This window comes from Abramis brama (genome assembly GCF_963993115.1).
Source record: "Abramis brama genome assembly, chromosome: 7".
In the NCBI taxonomy this organism is placed as follows: domain Eukaryota; kingdom Metazoa; phylum Chordata; class Actinopteri; order Cypriniformes; family Leuciscidae; genus Abramis; species Abramis brama.
In genome coordinates this window covers 32,365,965-32,388,348 of record NC_139969.1, presented here as the reverse complement: position 1 = coordinate 32,388,348, position 22,384 = coordinate 32,365,965, and the positions used below count along the sequence as shown (strand labels likewise).

The 22,384-nt window shown below is 37.5% G+C and overlaps 1 protein-coding gene across 1 annotated transcript in view; it reads left to right on the top strand.

Moving 5' to 3' along the window:
* Positions 1–16,978: 16,978 nt before the first annotated feature.
* Positions 16,979–22,384, top strand: part of tfr1a (transferrin receptor 1a) — a 16,892-nt gene continuing 11,486 nt past the window's right edge. The window contains exons 1-5 of the mRNA XM_084119695.1: positions 16,979–17,104; positions 20,410–20,457; positions 20,959–21,193; positions 21,358–21,538; positions 21,648–21,867. Coding sequence (XP_083975821.1) covers positions 20,425–20,457; positions 20,959–21,193; positions 21,358–21,538; positions 21,648–21,867 — 669 coding nt within the window. The 5' untranslated portion in view covers positions 16,979–17,104; positions 20,410–20,424. The remainder of the gene's footprint in view (positions 17,105–20,409; positions 20,458–20,958; positions 21,194–21,357; positions 21,539–21,647; positions 21,868–22,384) is intronic.

Sequence of the window (22,384 nt, the reverse complement as noted above, 5' to 3'; positions counted from 1 at the left end):
AAATCAACACAAAAATGTGTTAGGGAGCACAAAATGAAGCTTCTGCCATGACCGTCCCAGTTCCCTGACCTGATGAGTGGAGTGAACTGAAGAGAAGAAGCACCAACATGGATCTGGGAATCTGAAGGATCTGGAGAGATTCTGTATGGAGGAATGGTCTCTGATCTCTTGTCAGGTGTTCTCCAAACTCATCAGGCATTATAGGAGAAGACTCCGAGAAGTTATCTTGGCAAAAGGAGATTGCAAAAAGGTATTTACTAAAAAGGTATGAATAATTGTGGCCAACGTGTTTTGGAGAAAAACATTTATTTCATAATGTGATTCACCCCCAATTTGAATTCTTTTACTTCAATGAAAGGTTAGAATTTTGCCAATTTTTTGAATGAAAGATAACATTTTTTGAATGAAAGATTTATTTTTTACAGCCATTTTTGATCATATTTACCGGGGGTATGAATACTTTCCGTACCCACTGTATATTTAAAAAATGTCCTGGCTCTTCCAAGCTTTATAATGGCAGTGAACGGGAGGAAGAGATTTTGAATCTCATTTTCAAAAAATGAAAAAATAGGGAAATAAAATAAAAATGAGGCCTTAAATGAATTGTAATGTTAAAATCTTGTAAAGTATTACCATTTATGTTATTATCTTTTTTTCTAGTCAGTGCTACAAGCCTTCAGTATTCTGGCTGAAGGTAGTTGTAGTGAAGAAAAGGCATAATTGTGTACATAATGACATGACAATTCTATATTTCCAGAGGAAAGGAAACTATATGCTACTGTGTAACCTAGTCCGACTGATTCAGTCTTAAATACATTTTTACAGTGCAGCCTATGCTGCATGAATTTGATATGCCAACTCACCTGTTGTTCAAAGAGAAGTAGCCTACTGTGGATGTTGATGCCGTAGATTTCTAGTTTTGTTCCTTAAATTGATTTCTTTTTCCCGAAAACCCACTCTAAGAGAGGAAGAATAATATATATATATATATATATATATATATATATATATATATATATATATATATATATATATATATATATATATATATATATATATATATATATATAAAGATCGAAGAGAAAAGACTCTTTTCTCTTCGATCTCTTTCGATCTTGTTCAACTGCTGGGGGAGTGGGCGTGCTGCTCAGACAATACAGAGACAGAGGTGATGCTTCAGCTCCGTGTCCTGTGTCTTTATTACCAGGTGGTGATGGTGCTACAAAGGCGCCGGCGCATCGCGCGTTCACACAACATAGGCTATATGTACACTCCTGGCATTACTAACGTGACATCGCAGCCTGTTCATTATCAAAATAAAACAGTCAACCAAACATGTAAGTTATTCTGCTTAATTTCATTTGTCTGTTGTAGCCTACAAAGGCTGTGCCGGTCAGTACTTGCTGTTATTCCAAACTCATGTGCCCTTGGTGTGAAGATGCTGATTTAAGGGACTCGACTGAAGTACAAAGCCTTCTTTACGTTAGCATCAATGTTACATTGCAAATATAGAAACTTTGGACCTAATGAGAGATGCGCGAACTCATCGGTAAGCAACAGATTCAGTTTCAATTCAAATAAATTCGTTTAGGCTTGGCGTTTAGGACACGGAGCTGAAGCATCACCTCTGTCTCTGTAGGCTATTGTCTGAGCAGCGCGCCCACTCCCCCAGCAGTTGAACAAGTCCCATGGCAAAAGTAATCAAATAATCGATCGTCCATATGCAAGGAATATCAAACGCCATCAACCAAAATAATATGCATTAATGACATATAATGGCATTTCCTTTTCCAATGACAAAAATATATTGTGATGACACTAATTACTGATTTTTCTTTTCTCTTTTTCTTTTTATATTTTTGTAATCCCCACACCATCACTTGTAGCCTATTTGTTCCTCAGCAAGTAAAAAAAAAAAAAAAAAACTTAATAGGCTTTACTAATAGTCATACAGATAATATGACATCATTCGAAACAGTAAAATGTAGGCTATATTTTTATTTGTGTACATTCAAAATGACTACAAAATGTCATGCCTTTGAAAAATAAAGAAAACAACAGGATGTGCTGCTTTAGCGCGTCTCCGTCTCCTTGAACATCTTTCTGGCGCACACTAAAAATGAACCAAAATACAGCAAACAGCCTTCTTGGCACGCCTGCTTTTGAAAATCAACATTTAGATTATTTGAAAAAATGCATTATATAGGCTATGCCTAAATCACTTTGGAATAAATCACAGTGTGTTTCATGATAAAAAACGTGACTTTACAGTCCGGAAAATAGGATACGGTAGGATATTGTTAAATTAAATAGAAAAACAAGGTTAGCCTATCGGAGCTTTTTTTGTGAATTATATTATGTATTATAAATGTGTGTGTGTGTGCGTGTGTGCGTGTGTGTGTGTGTATGTGTGTTTAAAGGATTAGTTCACTTTTAAAAAAACTTTTGCTGATAATTTACTCACCCCCATGTCATCCAAGATGTCCATGTCTTTCTTTCTTCAGTCGAAAAGAAATTAAGGTTTTTGATGAAAACATTCCAGGATTTTTCTCCATATAATGGACTTCAATGGGCCCCAAACGGTTCAAGGTCCAAATGACAGTTTCAGTGCAGCTTCAAAGGGCTTTAAACGATACCAGATGATGAATAAGGGTCTTATCTAGCGAAACGATCGGTCATTTAAAAAATAAATAAAAAAGTTTAAGTTTTATAAGCACAAATGCTTGCCTTGCTCTGTTCTGTGATGCGCGTTCGTGACGTCACGTAATACGCAATTACGTTGAAAAGGTCACGCTTGACGTAGGCGGAAGTACCTTATTCATCATCTGGTATCGTTTAAAGCCCTTTGAAGCTGCACTGAAACTGTCATTTGGACCTTGAACCGTTTGGGGCCCATTGAAGTCCATTATATGGAGAAATGTTTTCATCAAAAACCTTAATTTCTTTTCGACTCAAGAAAGAAAGACATGGACATCTTGGATGACATGGGGGTGAGTAAATTATCAGCAAAAGTTTTTTTAAAAATGAACTAATCCTTTAATAGCCTATCTGTTGACTAAGTTTGGTTGAGTGGTGATGCTTAATAATAAACTGTAGCCTATCTGCAGCGGCTACCATTTAATATGCAATAGCTGCAAATGCAAATGCAAAAAAAAAAAAAAAATGTAAATAATAAACAGCGCTAATTTTGTATGGGCAATCATTCATTTAAAATGCTGTCACTCTTTGTATTTGTATTGCATGTTCAGTTTTAATCCAACTAAACAGCCTATAGGTCTCCCATCACTCACAGACCTTCATCGATTAACGTCATAATGATCGCCGCATTCCTTTAGAATGTGTCTGTGAGCGTTGGTCTGTGAGTCATTGAGTGCAGCGCTTTATGCATTTAGTAGCGAGTCGGCGAGTGTGTGTGAGTATGCTTTTTACACAGGGTTTGGAGATTTGAATTTTAATCTTTTCATAACTCGTAGAAGAATCTGCTTAAACAGTGGAATATTGTCTTGATTTACTGTGCATTTAGGCTAGACAAATAAATGGGCATGCTACACAGTGGCGAATTGTGTGGAAATGGGAGGCTGATATGTAAATCAAGAATGATCAAACAATTTTTTCTATATAATTGTTAATAATTTATATTTCATTGACCAACCAATAGCAGATCTGATAAGTGATATTGAAAGCTGATTGATCTTAAGCTGATTGGTGTAGTCGATAAAATTTGCCTGGACTATGGGACATAGAAAATTATTATATACTTTTACATTATGTGCATCTGAGTTATGCACATTAGTGCACATATACATAGACATTAGTATATGTTGGCCTGAAAACAAGCTTTCAGGTTCTTATACTGTATGTTTTTCTCAACTCTTCCTTTTCTCTTTTTTCATAGTGTTTCACAGATATAGATTGGAAAAAGTATTGTTCACTCTAGATCATCGTTCATCATCAAATATAACATCAATATGACTATATCAACCATGCCCACCATTTATGACAGTGCAGAGCCGTCCACATGTGCTGAATTGTCAGATGAGCTTAGTACGGCCCTTGCTGCGGGGCGGTGGTGGGCAATAATGGAGGTTTCAGACCCGATATCTGAGGAGCCTGTGTATGGGGACCTCATCTCAGGAACAGTTGAGGCAGGAGATACTTTATGGACCACATCCCTGGACTTCAGTAAAGCACCTGAGAAGGCTCCAGATCTCCAGATCCTCACAGGATGAACGTCTGTCCTCCAGATCCTCACAGGATGAACGTCTGTCCTCCAGATCCTCACAGGATGAACTTGTGTCCTCCAGATCCTCACAGGATGAACGTCTGTGCTCCAGATCCTCACAGGATGAACGTGTGTCCTCCAGATCCTCACAGGATGCAAGTCTTTCCTCCAGATCCTCACAGGATGAACGTGTGTCCTCCAGATCCTCACAGGATGAACGTCTTTCCTCCAGATCCTCACAGGATGAACGTGTGTCCTCCAGATCCTCACAGGATGAACGTCTTTCCTCCAGATCCTCACAGGATGAACGTGTGTCCTCCAGATCCTCACAGGATGAACGTCTGTCCTCCAGATCCTCACAGGATGAACGTCTGTCCTCCAGATCCTCACAGGATGCACGTCTGTCCTCCAGATCCTCACAGGATGAACGTCTGTCCTCCAGATCCTCACAGGATGCACGTCTGTCCTCCAGATCCTCACAGGATGAACGTGTGTCCTCCAGATCCTCACAGGATGCACGTCTGTCCTCCAGATCCTCACAGGATGCACGTCTGTCCTCCAGATCCTCACAGGATGAACGTCCAGATCCACACAGGATGAACTTGTGTCCTCCAGATCCTCACAGGATGCACGTGTGTCCTCCAGAACACTTGTTCCACCGCGTTCCCCACAGCAACCTCCCGGGTCTCCCCAGGGAGCACCCATGCCCAGTTGGAGGGTGTGTCCATGGAGCACTGAAGCTTCTGTAAGTCCTTTCTATCTCTTGTTTTTACTCATTTTAAGATTTATTCAAAAAAGAAAACATTGCCTTTTAACTATGCTACTATGCTTTCAAGGTCCTTTATTTAAAATCGTTTTATATTTCACCTTTAGATTTAGTCTAAGAAGCACTCATTAAAAATGCCCAGCATTGTACGATTATACATGTATCTGTTCCCCCCAACAGGACAATGTAGGTTTATGTCAAACCCCTTCACAAAAACTGTGTGTGGAAATTGACAGCAAGATACAGCAGAATCTTAAACTGAGGAGCTACAACCATCAAGCCCCTCGGATAACCACTTCCCAACTGAACCAGAGAACTCAGAGCAGCCTTCAGCCCAGGTCCCAGCTGACCCGGAAAAGAGCATTGGTTAGACCCTCCTATCTCTCAATTTTACTTAGATTTTGAAATTATTAAACACTTTAATAATTTAATCTGGGACAATAATCATATCCTTTTCAATTCTGATCCCTCATATTGAAATGGTAGACGCAGTTTGGCTTTAGATTTTCTTTAAGAATTATTCATTAAATCTGGTCAGCATTACATGATTATGTCTGTTCCTTCGACAGGACAATGCAGGTGTGGACAAGTCATCCCCACAAAATAAGCAGCACATGTCAATCAAAGTCAAGGACCACCAGTCGGATCCAGGCCGCTTAGAGCTAATTGACTATTTATGTACCATATTCACAAAATTTTGTGTAATTTCAAATATTTAATATTTAAATTGTGTTTGTACATGTGTTATATGAATGCACATATATATATATAAAAAAAAAAAAATAAACAAAAAAAAAATTATATATATATATATATATATAAACAGTGTATTTATTTATTTATTTATTTATTTGTCAGTGACAACACACATTAAAACACACTGGGCTGAGGATAGCCAAAGGATAGCATTGTAACAACATATGAAGACTTCAGATGCAAAAGCCTCTAAGTCCGTCTAACGGCAAAATTTATGGGATGATACAATCTATCTTTAAGTGGAGTTTGCATATGCCCACCTGCATATGAGAGATCATAAGTGAAGGCTTTAAAACCAAGCAGAATCCTTTGTCGGCTGATCGCTCCCACGTATATATTTCTGTAAAGATTGGATGAACAACGTTATTATTGTTCACGAGCCCAACATCCAGCCACACAAGACATGCAATCTACCTGATGAAAAGGGAAGGCGTCTTTCACTGTTGTAAGACAGCCTAATGCTGTTAAATAGAGAAAAACATTTTACATTTAGCATCTTTTAGCGTATCCTTATAGTCTTATTATTGTTATTTTTTTCCCACAGAATCACAAAATGACAAATATAGTCTCAAGTACCACCAGCAGCCCATACTAATTCATAAATGCACTGCAAGTGAATAATCTTAACCTGCACCCCGTTTATTTCTTAATTAGCGTTCTCAGATGCGTCACTGAAGTCTAGGGATGTGGAGCATGAAGTATCTACTGAACTATCCGGATTTGTGTATCATTCGTTCAGTCGTTTTTTTGGTTTAATATTAAGAGTAGAACATTTTGAAAACAGCTTGAATATTATATTCTAATATTCTAATAATAGTCCTCCACTGCTTCAGTTGTACAGATTCTTAACGCGTTTATGGCAACGTAGTAAAAATGTATAGGTTACATTTAATCTTTTTCTCATCAAACAACAAGACTAACTAATGGCTCGACACAACCCGTACCAGAGAAGAGCTTATTAAGCTGGGACAGAGATGGGTCTTGTGCATGTTACCTACTTGGGTCCCACCTAGTACCAAGTGCAATCCTACATGAAATTCATCTGGGCAATTAACATGGGGCCATTATGGAACCCGCCGACAATCCTACATGGGGCCCATTTTTCAGCCCATTTCATACCCATACTGTGTCAAATAAATACCTAGAGTTGTGTTTGTTTTCTTCTAAGAAAGTCGTAAAATAAGCAGATCTAGCATTTTTTTAAGGTTTCTTCTGTACGCAATCGTGCTCTTTCCATGAAATTCGAAGAACGTCTAGTTTTGTTTTCCTCCAGTTGCACTCATTTTTCTGGCTGCTCTCTTAAGGGCCCGAGTGTGCTCATTGTACCATGGCGTTGGACTATTTTCTTTAATCTTCTTTAAGTGCAAAGGAGCAACTGTGTCTAAAGTGCTGGAAAAGGGAGAGTCTAAAGTTTCTGTCACAATATCGAGTTCTTCTTAGGCAGGGGTGCCCAGTCCTGCTCCTGCCGATCAACTGTCCTGCACAATTCATCTCCAACCTTAATCAAACACACCTGAAGCAACCAATTAAGGTCTTTAGGATCACTTCAAAATTAAAGGCAGGTGATTAGGGTTGGAGATGACCTGTGCCGGACAGTCGAACGGCAGGAGCAGGATTGGGCACTCCTGTTCTAAGGTATCTGGGATGTGTCACAGAGTCAGCCACACCGTCACAACCCCAATTGTTCACAATCACCAGAGTACTGACTCGCTGCACCTGTACTCCCTCATCAACACACACTTTATATGCCCCGTTCACCTTTCACTCCTGGTCTGGTCTCGTTGCATGGAGTTTACACGAGTCTAGATAATGATCTGAGATGTCTTCACTCTGCTGCAGAATTTTAACGGCATTAACATTGATTCCATATGATAATATTAGATCTAGAGTATGATTATGACAATGAGTAGGTCCTCCTGAAACGTGTTGTCTAACTCCAATAGAGTTCAGAATGTCTCTAAATGCCAGTCCCAATGGGTCTTTTTAGTTATCTACATGTATTTTAAAATCACCAACAATTAGGACTTTATCTGCAGCCAGTACTAACTCTGATGCAAAAAACTCAGATAATTCTTTGATAAAGTCTGTATGGTGACCTGCTGGCCTCTATACAGTAGCTAGCACAAATGTCAAACGTGATTTATCATTTACACTAGATAGTGTTACATTAAGCACCAGCACTTCAAAAGAATTATATTTGAAACTAGATTTCTCAGTAATTCTGAAGATATTACTATAGATTACAGCAACACCACCCCCTTTTCCTTTCAGACGTGGCTCATTTTTATAACAGTAATCTTGGGGGCGTGGACTCATTTAAAGTAATGTAATTGTCTAGTTTTAGCCAGGTTTCTGTTAAACACAACACGTCTAGGTTATAATCTGTAATCATATCATTAACAATAATTGCTTTTGAAGTATGGGATCGAATATTCAGCAACCCGAGCTTTATCATTTGTTCATCTGTATTAAATCTTTTTTTTTCTTTTTTTTTTGAACATCGATTACATTTTTACCCTTAAATGGGTTTGGGAGTTTTTTGTATGTCCTAATTCGGGGAACAGACAGTCTCTACATCATGATATCTAGGTGAAAGAGTCTCTATGTGATGGGATTTATCTGATCTCAGTGATGTGAGACAGCTAGCAGACGGTCGGTTTAGCCAGTCTGTCTGCTTCATGACCTGAGCCCCAATTCATGTTTGAGCTCTAAGACTGTGTCATATTACTAGAGAGAAGAGCAGCACCATCGCAGGAGGGATGAATACCATCTCTTTTCAACAGGTCAGTTCTGCCCCAAAAACTTTTCCAATTGTCTATGAACCCTATATTATTTTGCAGACACTACTTAGATGTAATGTAAATCTGACTGTATTCGTCTGAAAGAAGAATGTCATATACACTTAGGAGTAAATCATGGGCTAATTTTCATTTTTGGGTGAACTATCCCTTTAATGGTGGTTGGCAAACCAATCTAAAGGTGCATTACAGCCACCTACTGGATTGGAGTGTGGACAGCAGATTGACAGGAAAATAATTAATCAAATGAATAAATTAATAGATATCCATACTAAATTCTCTCACTTTCCCCAGTATTTTTTCTGATAATTTATTAGGAGGCTGTACTTTTCCAGATGTTTTTCCCAGCAAATTCTCTAGTGTCATGTTTTGCTTTCCAATTCGCATCTCTAACTCTGTTCTTTCTTCCTCACATCTTTTGCAATCTAATAGAATGTGTTTACCGTTCTAGAAGCTATAGGGACATTTTGGCTCTGATTATTTTCTTCCAGCAACTACAATGCCAATCAAATTCCTAATAGATCTACAGTATATACACTGATAAAGTGATCTGCTGCTGTTTTATGATAATGAGGAATGAAAAAAGCAGTGCCAGTACAGCTTGTCTCTGACTGTTTTGATCCATCTGTAAATAATATGAATAGTTTATCCTGATAATGGTCCATATAGTTTGGAATTATTATCCACTGTGGTAGGCTACTATTTTAGATTCCTCTTTGAACATTTGTTGTAGACATTGTGTGCCTTTGCATTTCCTACCCATCTGAAGCTGTAAAAAAATAGTTATATTATGCTCTGAACATTCTTGTAAGATGGCCTTTGTGCGGTAACTGTTAATTTAGCATTAGGACCACACTTTAATTGATAAAAAGCTGTCTTTGTGAGGCCGTTCTGTAAAGAGGTGATAGTGTATCTGCTGGAAACAGTCCTCAGCACGACGCACACACACGTCCAAGCTTACTTCACTTTCAGTGGGATTGCATCATCTGTGGGGGGGCGGGCATCTTTTTACGTTGAGGTGGGCCGAAATAATCAACGTACTTGGTCTTCAGCATTGACGGCTACGTTTATCTTCCATCTTTATTTTTAGTTTTTCCCTCATAATAGTAACCTGTTTATGTAAAAGTCATTCCTCTCTCTTTTCTTCTTATACAGGAATAATTCAATTTAAGTGAATATACTGTGTGAACTGAATGTTATGTTTTCAAACACTTAACTGCATGTAATTTGCAAGTGAATGAAAATGTATTAGTTTGAATTTATATTAAATGCAATTATTTAAACATAAGTATTTTTTGACTGACATAAGTAGGTTTAAAGTACATCTTTATATGTTATTTCATAATTCTGTTGTCTAAAGGTGTACTGTCAAATGTACTGTACTGACAAGCATTTATGGTAAACTAAAATATACTTTAATGTCATTTCTATTGAAACGTTTCATGTATTTAAATACAAGTGTACATTCAATACAATTAAGCACACTTCTTTTTCACAAGAAAATACATTATTAAATTATTGAGATTTTGGATGAACTGTCCCTTTAAGCCTGATCACTTAGAAAAGTAATAACACACCTCTCCTCAACAAGCGGTGCATTAAAGGGGCAGTTCACTCAAAAATGAAAATTCTGACATCATTTACTCTCTCAAGTTGTTCCAAACATGTATAAGTTTCTTTTTCCTGCAGAACACAAAATATATGTTGAAGAATATGGGTAACCAACAGTTGATGGGCCCCATTGACTTCCATAGTATGGGGTTAAAAAATACTAGGGAAGTAAATGGGGTACATCAACTGTTGGTTACCCATATTCTTCTAAATATCTTCCTTTGTGTTCAGCAGAGGAAAGAAACTCACACTTGAGGGTGAGTAAATTATGTCAGAATTTTCATTTTTGGGTGAATAACTTTAAGATATGCGCAACAGTAATGCTAACACTAATAAGCCACAATAATTAAATGAACAGATGAAGTGGCAAGATACAAAGTTAAATAAACAAGTGTGTATGTGTTAGGAAGACAAAGACAGAGTGTGTTTGAATGCTTATGGTGGATTTCTGCCTACTTCAGCTGCCACAGCCAAACAGGAAAACCTTTAAATAAGAATAATTTTACCACTGAACGTCTGAATTCACACGCACTTTCCATTCAACTCTGTGAACTCCATGTGAAGTTTCAGCATGGCATTGAGGCCTCACATTTACTGTAACAACAACACTTTCTGCTGTGAGTAAAACACTCACAGATTCACCTCTGACCAAACCAAACATAAAGAAATGTTGAAATGTTCTTAACACAATATCGCCTAATAAAAATCACTCCTCTCATATAACACACTGACTTAGCAGCACTGTTTTCCCAGCATAAAATGTTTAGGTTACAATATTCTCAAAGAACAATATGCTTGAACCTGCCACACTTTAATTTGTCACTTAAGGGGCCGTTCACACAGAATGCGTTTTAACATTCCACTGCCTTACCTTTGCATTGTTTTTCAATGTAAACACACGCCAGATGGACATGTTTTCAAGAATTTACAAGTCACCGTTTTTCATGAAAATACTGGAGCTTTCAGACTTCAAAAAAGGACACAATAAAATATCATAAAAGTAGCCCATATCACTTGTGTGCTATAATTCATAGAGTCATGCAGGTTTGTATGATATTAGGGTGAGTAAATGACAAAATACATTTTTTTTGCATGAACTGTCCTTTTATGCTATACTGTATAAGGATAGTCTTTGGTCAGTCCTGCATTGTTTTCTGCTTGATATTGCTGAAGCTCCTGCTAATGCTGTTTAAATAATAGATTAGTTTGTAATCTGAGAAAACTGCAGTTTAGATGAAATCAAGGGGTCAGAGAAGGGCAAACCTGCGTATCTTCCACTATTCCCCCTCTCTCTCGTTGTGTGTGCCAGACCTCTCCCCCTGCGTGTGGGACCCTGATAACAGGATCTTCTGAGAAAGTGAGGAAGTCCTTTCAGGCCTTGGGTGTGTGCCTCACCAGAAAGAGAGATGTGCCAAAGGATTGTGTGCAGAAACGTGTGTATGTGCGCAGCAGCTGTAGGAAAAGCTTGTGGCTGAGTATCTGAAGCTTCTTGTTGAAGGTCGTGGTGTTCTGTGCACTGTCAGCAGTCTGCTGCCCATATCCAGCACACAAACACCTTGAAAAGAGCCTGTCGCAGATGTGGAGACAACTGTCTGATTGCTAGCCTTCAACCAGTCATACAGTAAGACACAAAGAGTCTTATTCATGGTTTAGTTAAGAAAGATTGGTTTCTCAGTAGACCAAACACCAAAAAAACAACAACAAAGATGACATTTCAGAACACAGTGAGCAAACCAAGTGTAGTCAGATGTTTAAGTCCCCCTGTAGTCAATAATTTTATCCCTTAAAACTCATCTTTGACCACCAAAATTACATATTTAAACGTTTTTCCTTGGGAAAAAGAAATTCTTCATGCCTTCGTATAGCTTGAATGTAACTCTACACACTTGCCTCATTTAGTATACGTGCTTCTATGAATATGCAAATTAGCCCCGCCTCCACTCATTCACACCAGCTCAGAGATCCACTCGTTGACGATCACACGTTGACGTGATTGGTAGTTTGTGACGTCAGAAACACCAGCGATTCCAAACAGTTTTTTTTGAGACTGTCTTTTGGTTCACTGCAGTTAAGGAAAAAAATACTCAGTAGTGTTGACTTATGAATTTGCACATTTGTCTTAAAGCATATTAAAAACACCACATAGACATAGACAGAAAGAAAACGTATCCCCACGAAATAAAGTAAAAAAAACAAGAGAGTCGGTTCTGTCTGCAATCCCAGTACTCACCACACACACTCACCACACGCACACACACACACACACACACGCACACACAGGGTAACCCTTCAAGTTTTTACTTTATACAGTAGTTAAGAATAAGGTTGATAACAGTAAAAAATAACTCAAATATAAATTATTATAAGATGCTTCATGCTTCAGGACGGGGTTAAAGCCAAAATACCAAACAAAAGGGTAAATTACCTGGAAATAAGGGAATCTAATTAACCTATCGAACAAAAAATAATTGAATTAACAACAAATCTCTTCCTTGACTTACTATCCCAAAAACAGGAGAAAAGCAAGGGTTAGTAACAACAAAAGTGGCACGCACCTCCCTACTGCATCAACAAGCAACAATAATGGGGCACACCAAGCTTTCTGCCACTACAGCCGATACAACAGGCTTTCTTAAAGAAGCATTACAGCTCAAAGCATAGGCTACTTCATTCAGCAAAGTCTGGGAAAGCGGGCATGCCATGTTCTCTCTGTTCAACAACCAGTTCCCTCTGTTTAAATGCAAACTCCTCTCCACAAACTCTGATGAGGAACATCAGAGCATCAGTTATGCTCCCGCCAGAGGACAGGGAGGAACAGAGGAGAACAGGCAAAAACTACAGCAGGGAAACACAATCACACACACATATATTCACAAAATTAACAACATTAAATCACATACTTCCTGGGAAATAACAGTATATATTGTAACCTGCACCATCATTTCCCTTCATTTGAGTTTTATGCAAACAAAAAAATAATATTACTAATAATATATCTTATAATAATAAATGCAATCATATATCATATAATATAATATCATATCATATCATACAGTTGCAATCGAAATGATTCAACCCCCATTGCAAATCAGGTTTATTGGCAAAATTTACAGACTTTCAGCTGTTTGCAATGGGGGTTGAATAATTTCGATTGCAACTGTATATATTTAATAGTCAGTTATACCATTACCAAAGAAAATGGTTTAAATAGGCAAATGCTTAAGAGTCTATGATTTGGACCATTATTTCAGTGATTCTGTTTCTATCATGTTATTTGATTGTCATCAGTTCTTCTAACCCTAAATGATAGAGTGTGTAGCTTTTCATTTCTTAAACAACCATGTAGAAAGACACATCATGGCCATATTCCAGGATGACAATGACAAGATTCATCAGGCTCGAATTGTGAAAGAATGTTTGGGAGGAGCATGAGGAATCATTTTCACACATGAATTGGCACCAGAGCATAAAAACACTGAAAGTCTTTGGGATGTGCTGGAGGAGACTTTACAGAGTGCTGCTGGACTCTTGCGTTGTCAGTACAAGATCTGGACCAAAAATGTATGCACCTCTTGATGGAAATAAATGTTGTGATTTTATTTCCATCAAGAGGTACATCCATTTTTTAAGTCAAGATCTTGTGTATTATATTATATTATATTATATTATATTATATTGATTTCTCCCCTATTATCTGACAGGATATTGGTTCAAATGCTGGGTTTAAATGGCAAAGCATTGAAAATGGATACTTCCTCATAATTACAGTTTGTTGTCAGGACACGCCTTTCTTCTTTCTTCGCCTTTTGTTCTTTCACAAAATGTTCTCAGGGTGAGAATGAAAGCCGTTTGTGGACAGGTGTTTATGTGATTACTGTGTGAACGTTGCGCAGGTGTGTGAGGGCGAGACACTGTTATGAGTTTCTCTGGCTGGTTCATGATATCCGTCTCAGGACTCGCACATACTATGCAGCAATATTTACTATCAAACAGAGATGGCTGCGGGGGGGGTTATTTGTTTATAATTATTTATCTATGAATCTGTTTGTCTAACAGCAAACATGGAACTGTTCTCGCTAGAATGAAGAATTACAGTGCAACCATGAGAATGTCAGAAGTACTTGTGTGGACATGAATTTAATTGCATGGGAAAAGGGAAAGAAATGAGAAAAGCAAATCAGCTTGCAGTTGAACAGCAGGACAGGTCATGAAGTCTGATTTACTGAAACTAATTCAGTCTGGGCACAAGAAAAAGACCATGTTAATGAAGCTTTATTGAAGACATAAATAACACTTCATTGTCTTCTTGTTCTGTGGAGACTTGCATAGAAATAAAGGAAAAGACGTCTACTCACAGAACATTTGTTACCCCCTTACTTGCACAGAAAAAGTACATTACAAAATGTCTTTACAGTGATGATCATCATAAAGAAAAAGTTATCATACTTGGGATGTTTATAATGGTTGTAAGAAACGGCTCAGCCCAGCAGCAGAGGTGCAGGATTCGCTCTGAGCCTCAGTAATAGTTCATTATAGAGGCATAAATCAGAGACCACCCATTGTGTCAGAGATCGTGAAGAAAACTGTTTTGGTGTCTTGGAAAAATGGGGTTTCCTTAATACTAGCAACATAATAGTGGGCAAAAGATGCTTATGAAACATAAGTCGCACTAAACAATTATCAAGAAACAGTATAATTATTGCTACACACACACACGCACGCACGCATGCACGCACACACACACACACACACACACACACAAACACAAAGATCTCATTTTATCATTGTGCCCTTGAGTAAAACCTAATAACATCATGGTGACTCTCCAAGTCGTAAGTTGTTTCGGCTAAAAGGTGATTTGTTTTCATGAGCAGTATGAACTTGAAAAGGTCCATATCCAGATCAGATGATACACCTGCCTACACACAACCACAAAAATTTAGTCCTAACTACCCCTAAACCTAACCCTACTCATAAGTTATCCCTAAAATCAGAGGGAAATAATGGGTGAATAACACTGATGTAGAAACACCTAACCCTGGTTTAAAGCCTAAACTTGACATAAACTGTAAACTTGTCCCTCAAATCTGATTGATTGATTGATTGGAATGTTGTTCAAGGATCAACAAAGATGTTGATCCAGAAACACGTTGCACTTGGTGAAATCAGGTTCTGTGTACAGACCTTATAGCCAGCTTCAACTCCCCTTCCACCAAATTCTGGCGTAATGAACCCCGATCATCAAGCAGAAGGAACTGGATGATATCAATCTACAGTGTGACCTGTGATGCAGGCTGGAATTATAATCACATAATGTTTGTACGTTTGGCCAGAGGAGAACTCGTCCCCATCTGAGCCTGGTTTCTCCCACGGTTTTCTTCTCCATTCTGTCACCTGATGGAGTTTGAGTTCCTTGCCACTGTCGCCTCTGGCTTGCTTAGTTGGGGACACTTAAAGGGACAGTTCACCTAAAAATGAAACTACTGTCCTCATTTACTGACCCTCAAGTTCTTTCAAACCTGTATGAATCTCTTTCTTCTGTTGAACACAAAAGAAGATATTTTGATGAATATCGGTAACCAAACAGTTGATGGTTCCTATTGACTTCCATAGTAAGGGAAAAAATACTTTGGAAGTCAATGGGGTCCATGAACTGTTTGTTACAAACATTCTTCAAAATATCTTCTCTCAACAGAAGAAAGAGATTCATACAGGTTTGAAACAACTTGAGAGTCAGTAAATGATGACAGTAGTTTCATTTTTGGGTGAACTGCCCTTTGCCGATGACATTACTGTTTTCTCTGCTTTTTAGATTAATTGAACTCATTCCATAATTGATAAACTTTACATAGTTATTAAACAGAACTGAATCAACACTGAACTGATTTCAGCTGAATAATGACACTATTTTCTTTTTAGAGCTGCATTACAGCAGAATTGAATTCTGTTTGCATCATTGATCAGAACTTGTTTATTGCTGTAAAGAAAATACAACTCTAGCTATATAAATAAAGGTGACTTGGCTTATTGCTAATTGATGAAATTGTAAAATTTCATATTTGGATAAACATGACAACATCAGCCATGTTTTTTGCTGTGTTCCTGAACACACACTACATGTAATCAAAGAAACGTACAGTTGCTTAAATGTGCTTCAGCATTCAGAGAATGAAGCGTCTCCAACATTTGCACACACGCACAGTTAAAACTAAATCTGAGTTCCTACCGTATTACGCACAGTATTTTCACAGGTGCTGCTGAATTCTGACAAAAACCCACATTGGTTGTGTCCTTTACTTTTCCTGAGCTCCTCCTGGAAAATGTCTCACAGGTTAGATTACTTTGGCCCAAATCTTCTTCTTCTTCCTGCACAGTTACAGATGTTGGCGTGTGAGTCTGCTGAGCAGGCACTTTGAAAAATAAAGCAATCTTTTCATTAGCCTGCTTACAAAAACAAGAATACACATGCAAGACCTTCCTTATTGGAGGAGAAGATACATAAAATGATTACACTTATCTGTGACACATTGCACCTGCTATTATAATTAATTAAAAACGCTATGCATAATAAGCAGATCCACAGAATTAATATTAAATATATGTTAATTAGTATTAGCTACCCAGATCTTATGTAGCTAAATATATCCATATTTTATAGCCTACTGGATAGTCTTAGAATATAAATGACAATTGGAGATTAGGCTGAATTTGAAGATATAGTTAATAATAATAATAAAAAAGAGGCTAAATCTTAGTCTTGAACCTACTGAATGAATAATTCCCTAATATAGAATCCCGGAAGTGACACCAAAGCAAAAGCACCCCGCCTCCTCTTGGAATATGAACGTCCTGCGGGGTCTCCAACGCCAAGGTTATTAAGTGCATGTGTGTCGCTCGCGGTGGTGGTGGTCGTGACTTTACCTTCAGTAAGACAGGAGCTCGAGAGGATTGGTAAGACTTATGGTCTTCTAATAGAAATGCGTTGTCTGCTGAATGCTATCGATAATTTCTACTGTAATGGTGCAGAAATAGGGATGCATAGCTTTCTGAACCGTTAACTATTATTTCGCATAATATTGAATTAATAAGTGAAATGATTAGAATGATAATGTAACTAATCGCTTTTAATTCGTGTGGAGGCTACTGTAAATGCTTGTATACAGAGCAGGTGCGGACTAGACTTTTCCTACAGAGAGAGAGTTCATGCACGTGCTCTGCAAACCCTTCTGACCTTCACACAGATCGTGGCAAATCATAGGACATGGTTATTGTTTTACGTGGAAAATTAGTTTAACGACAAAACTGACTTTTTGGTGATATTTTTAAATGGCCTCATGAATATGTATTTAGTTTTAATATAAATAATTGTAATATTAAATCATTTTACTAACGTTGTAGTGCTTGCAAGTTCGATTTCCAATTTTTTTTTAGGAGTTTAACTAATTTGTATTTTTCCATAGTGATTTGGTGGCAGGTGGATGTGACTTTTTCTTCAGGGTCAGCTCTGAGCATTTGTCCTTCCCTGTGTGTCTCTTCATCTAAATGATCTCTACTGGCTTGAAAGGCACAATATTTACATTGCAGGGAGTCTTACTTGCATGCAAATGGAGTTAGGTAGTAATACAATTTTATGTATTACAATTTTATAAAATGTGCAGTTGTTACCTCATTGAGCTAATTTGAGCTAATCTGAACCTAAAAAATGACTGAGTTGGTGCACAAGTATTAACTTTTAGTTCATTTAGATATTACCACATGAAGCACATTTTTAGGTTACCCAACAAAACTTCATTAGACTGTACAGTGATTTTACACAGTGTGACCATCACATGATTCGCTACAGTTTAATCCTCTCTGCCAGTTCTGGAAAGATTAATCAACAATGTCTGCACATTCTTGGAAAACTTAGATCGTGATCCAAAATAGTTTGACGTTAATCTGTAGGGCCAGAAAAGTACAGTTATGTATTATTGACGTATGCGTCTAGAGAGGTTATTTTAAAATGTGAGTAAATGACACAAGTTTAGACTAATTCGTCTATTTATGTCTTAGAAAGTATGATTCAAGTGGCGGTGGCACAGAGTCACATGAAACAGTAGCTTGATGTATTGCATGAATGGATTGAATCAACAGCACCCTTTACAAAACCATTGAGGATTTTTGGCCAGAGAAGCCGCTCATGGAGAGTTATTATTTTTTTTTTCCATAAAAGAACATTTGACTGGCTTGTCCTTGAACATGACTGGCTGTAATGATTTCTCTGCTAGTGTGATTGTTATTGTTCTGTTTTCAGTTGTTTTAGCCTTGATTGATAAAAGTTTCCTTTATCGTTTATTGGGCTCTCGTTGTTCCCACAGTAAGTCGGTATGGTTAAGCACGAGGGCTAACGCACCCATAGACAAGGTATGAGGATTAGTGGGCCGTCATGAAAGAGCTCAGCAGACTTCTGTGTAGTTTCGGAGGAAAAGACAGTACGAGGTTAAATGTCAGGCAGTCCCCAACGGACATGAGGATTGGTTTGATCTGATTGTGTTCACGACAAGTTCTTTCCTGGTAGGGTGTAGCCCGAATGCTTTTCCCTATCTCTAGCGTGCATGTGTCCAAGCAAGCTCACACAGTGCATTTGGCGCAATTCTTCAGTGTGACTTTTTTTCTGTGTCTTTAGTTATTTCAGAACAAATTCATTGTTAGACTTTTTTTCTCTGTTTGCTGAATGAAACTGCTTGCAGTGTCTGTCTTTTGTGCTTTGGGTTATCATATTTCTTGTAACCTTCAACCACTGAAAAAAACAGATCTAGTCCTTTAGATGTCTCTTATTCCATAGTCCTTCTTGTAAAATTTTATAATGAATACATTTTATAAACATGCCATAATATTTATATATTATATAATCTTTATAAAAAGATTAGCCAAAGGGTTGATGTGAAATTTCTAGCAGTTTGACAGGCTAGATTTAATCTAAAGCTGTTTTAAACAACACTTTCCCAGTTCTTGTACTATATGGTATATTTGTAATAAAAAATAAAAAAATAAAATAAAACTAAATATATATATATATATATATATATATATATATATAATATGTATATGTTTCACTCCACCAGACTATTTTAAAGAGATAGTTCAATGAAAAATTACAATTCTGTCATTGAGGTTTTTTTAAAATCATTAATACATGAAAACTTTCAACTCGATGTAAAATAGAGAGAATCTTTATCACAATATTAGCAATAATGACCATGAAAATATAATTATTAAATAAAATAAATAAAAATAGCTATGCTTCACTACTGATGCACATATAATTGCATTTATTTTTATTGCCAAATGAAATTTATGAATCATGTACAAGAAATAAAGAGAGAAAAAGCAAAGTGTGTCCGCCCCCTTTTTCAGCAAACTAACCGGTTCCGGAAGTATTTATTTTCCATTAATTTCTCTCATAGAGATTTAAGAAAAGTCTTTGTTAAAGCGTTATAATCCATTAAACAAGCCAATCCGCTATGAGGTGAATCACAACACTACAAACTTTGAAATAAAGCAAAAAAGTTGTTAAAAAAACAAACTGATTTATTCATCAATGGTGAATAGAGCATCTTCGCAATGACACATTTAACAGAAAAGTGTGATGCAACAAACACTCTCACGCACACACGCACACACACACACACACTCTGGTTTACTATCTTTGTGGGGACTCTCCATAGCTGTAATGGTTTTTTTATACCTTACACTACCTCTAAACCCATCACAGAGCACATTCTGCATCTTTACATTTTCAAAAAAACTTGTATGATTTATAAGCTTGTTTCCTCATGGGAACCTCAATTTAGGTCCCCACAGTGACACGAGTCCCCATGAGTTTGTGTGCATTCAGGTTTAAGTCCCCACCGGGATAGAAAAACATGTACACGCGTACACGCGCACACACGCGCACACACACACACACACACTCACACACACACACACACACACACACACACACACACACACACACACACAGAGGTGTCAAGCTAAGGTCAAAGTTCATGACCACTGTCATATCAGCTAGAGAAACAAACAAAACATTGTGTAGTAGTGCACCTTCACCAACATTACGATATAATATCTGTTATTGCAGATCATTAAACAGCCCTTTTTTGTTGACATAAGGAATCTATCTCTGTTTTATGATAGGTTTATCTCCTACACAGCGATTAGTGTGTTTTTTTTCTTTTTTTTCTGTGTTCCACTGAACATTTCTCATTCTCTTGCAGAAGTTATTTGAGGCCATGGATCAAGCCAGGACAACAATTTCAAAAATCGTAAGACAATCTTTTCATACAAATGTATTTTGTCATGGCATTTTAACTGAGTTATCTGAACCAGTCATTTACCATTTGAGAGAGAGAATAAAGAAATCAGTTTCATTATAATAAAGCATGAGGTCTGTGGTCACTCACATTTAAAAGTTTCTCTTTAATCAAGCAGATTTTAGGAACTTCAGCTGAAACCTCCTTAATGTTCCTGATATTACTTTTACTTCTTGTGCTGAAAAATCTTCTATATTGAAGAGAAACGCTTAAACTTCATGACTTGCCCTTAAAGGAATATAATTTACTTCAAAACATCTTAAATTCTAAAGTTTCCAATTATGTAAATTATGACAGAATTTTGATGGACCCCAATGACTTTCATAGTAGGAAAAAAAATACTATGGAAGACAATGGGGTTCATCAACTGTTTGGTTAATGATATTCTTCAAAATATCTACGAGAACCCAGGACAGTGTTTCATCTTGGTGTCTTGCAACTGTATTTTCCCAGTTCAATGGGGAGCCGCGCTCCTATACTCGATTTAACCTGACCCAGAACATGGAGGGTGACAACAGCCATGTGGAGATGAAGCTCTCATCTGACATGGATGATGAAGTGGAGGCTAACGGTGTTGGGGAAAGCATAAACCAACATAATCGTCCATATTACCCAAGCAAGCTGAACCAGCGTTCTCCCAAAACCATCTGTGGATTTGTCATTGCCATTCTGTTCCTATTTAATATTGGTAAGCCGATGTGCCGGTGTAGTTTCAAGCTTATTTCATGGCCCTCTTGAATACTTCCTTCTGATTGGTCAGTCGTAGAATTCTGTGGTCAGATGTTTTTGTGTAAGACTGCTAAACTAACCATTTTTGAGCATAAAAATAATGTTAATGTTTTTGTCTTTCAGGATACCTCATTGGTTACCTGTCTAAAAGAAGCACAGTCAAAAATGAAATCAAGTCAGATTGTCCAGTTTTTACTGAGCCTACCCTAGAGAGACCACAACCAGTTTATTCGTTGGACTGGAGTGATCTCAGGACATTGCTGAAAAAGAAACTGACAACCAACAACATCAAGAGCAACCTCAAGTAAATATACACAACTGCTCTTTTGCTTTTTCCATACTGTGAGATGAGCAGGTGCTCAAGTTAAACATGTTTTGTTTGGTCTTTCTGTTTCTCTTTCTCCCTCTTGCAGGGAATTCTCTAGTGTCAGTCACCAGGCGGGAAGCTCAGGCGATGAGGCGCTTGCTAATAAAGTCATGGAAAAATTCCGCACATTTGAAATGACCCCCTGGACCGACGAGCACTATGTGAAAGTCCAAGATCGTGGTACCTCAAATAAAGTGCTGTTTTGTGGTAACGCTGTGGGAACAACCGAGGGGTATTTGGCATACAGTGCAGTTGCTACAGTGGAGGTTAGTTTTGAATGTTCATTTATGTTGACAACCAACTGACAAAAGAGCACCATAAAACTATCGTAAAAGTAGTTCATACAACTTGTGCAATATTCCAAGTCTCTTGAAGCCATGCTGGATTACATCTGAGCGTATGCAAATTGTTTTTGCTAAAACAACACTAAAGCTCTGTTCGGACAGGGCTAGCTTTCTAAACAACGTTTGAGTTACAATTCCAATTACTCCGTGTGGGAGTGTGTGGGTGATATGGCTGTGCCAATATATGACATATATGTCCTTTAAAGCCGGGGACACACTTAACGACTGTAAGGCCATTTATGAATGTAATTTTTAAAGTTTAAAAGTTTAAAGTTCATAGAAGTGTCTGTTTATACTTAAACCCACATAAGTGAGCAGCAAAATCTAGACAAGTATCTTACTCTTACCTGACACTCTTACCTTACATTAAAATCGGCAGTCTTTGCAGTTTCCGCCATTTGGCTCTATTAATTAATTTTATAATTTAATTATTTCATAG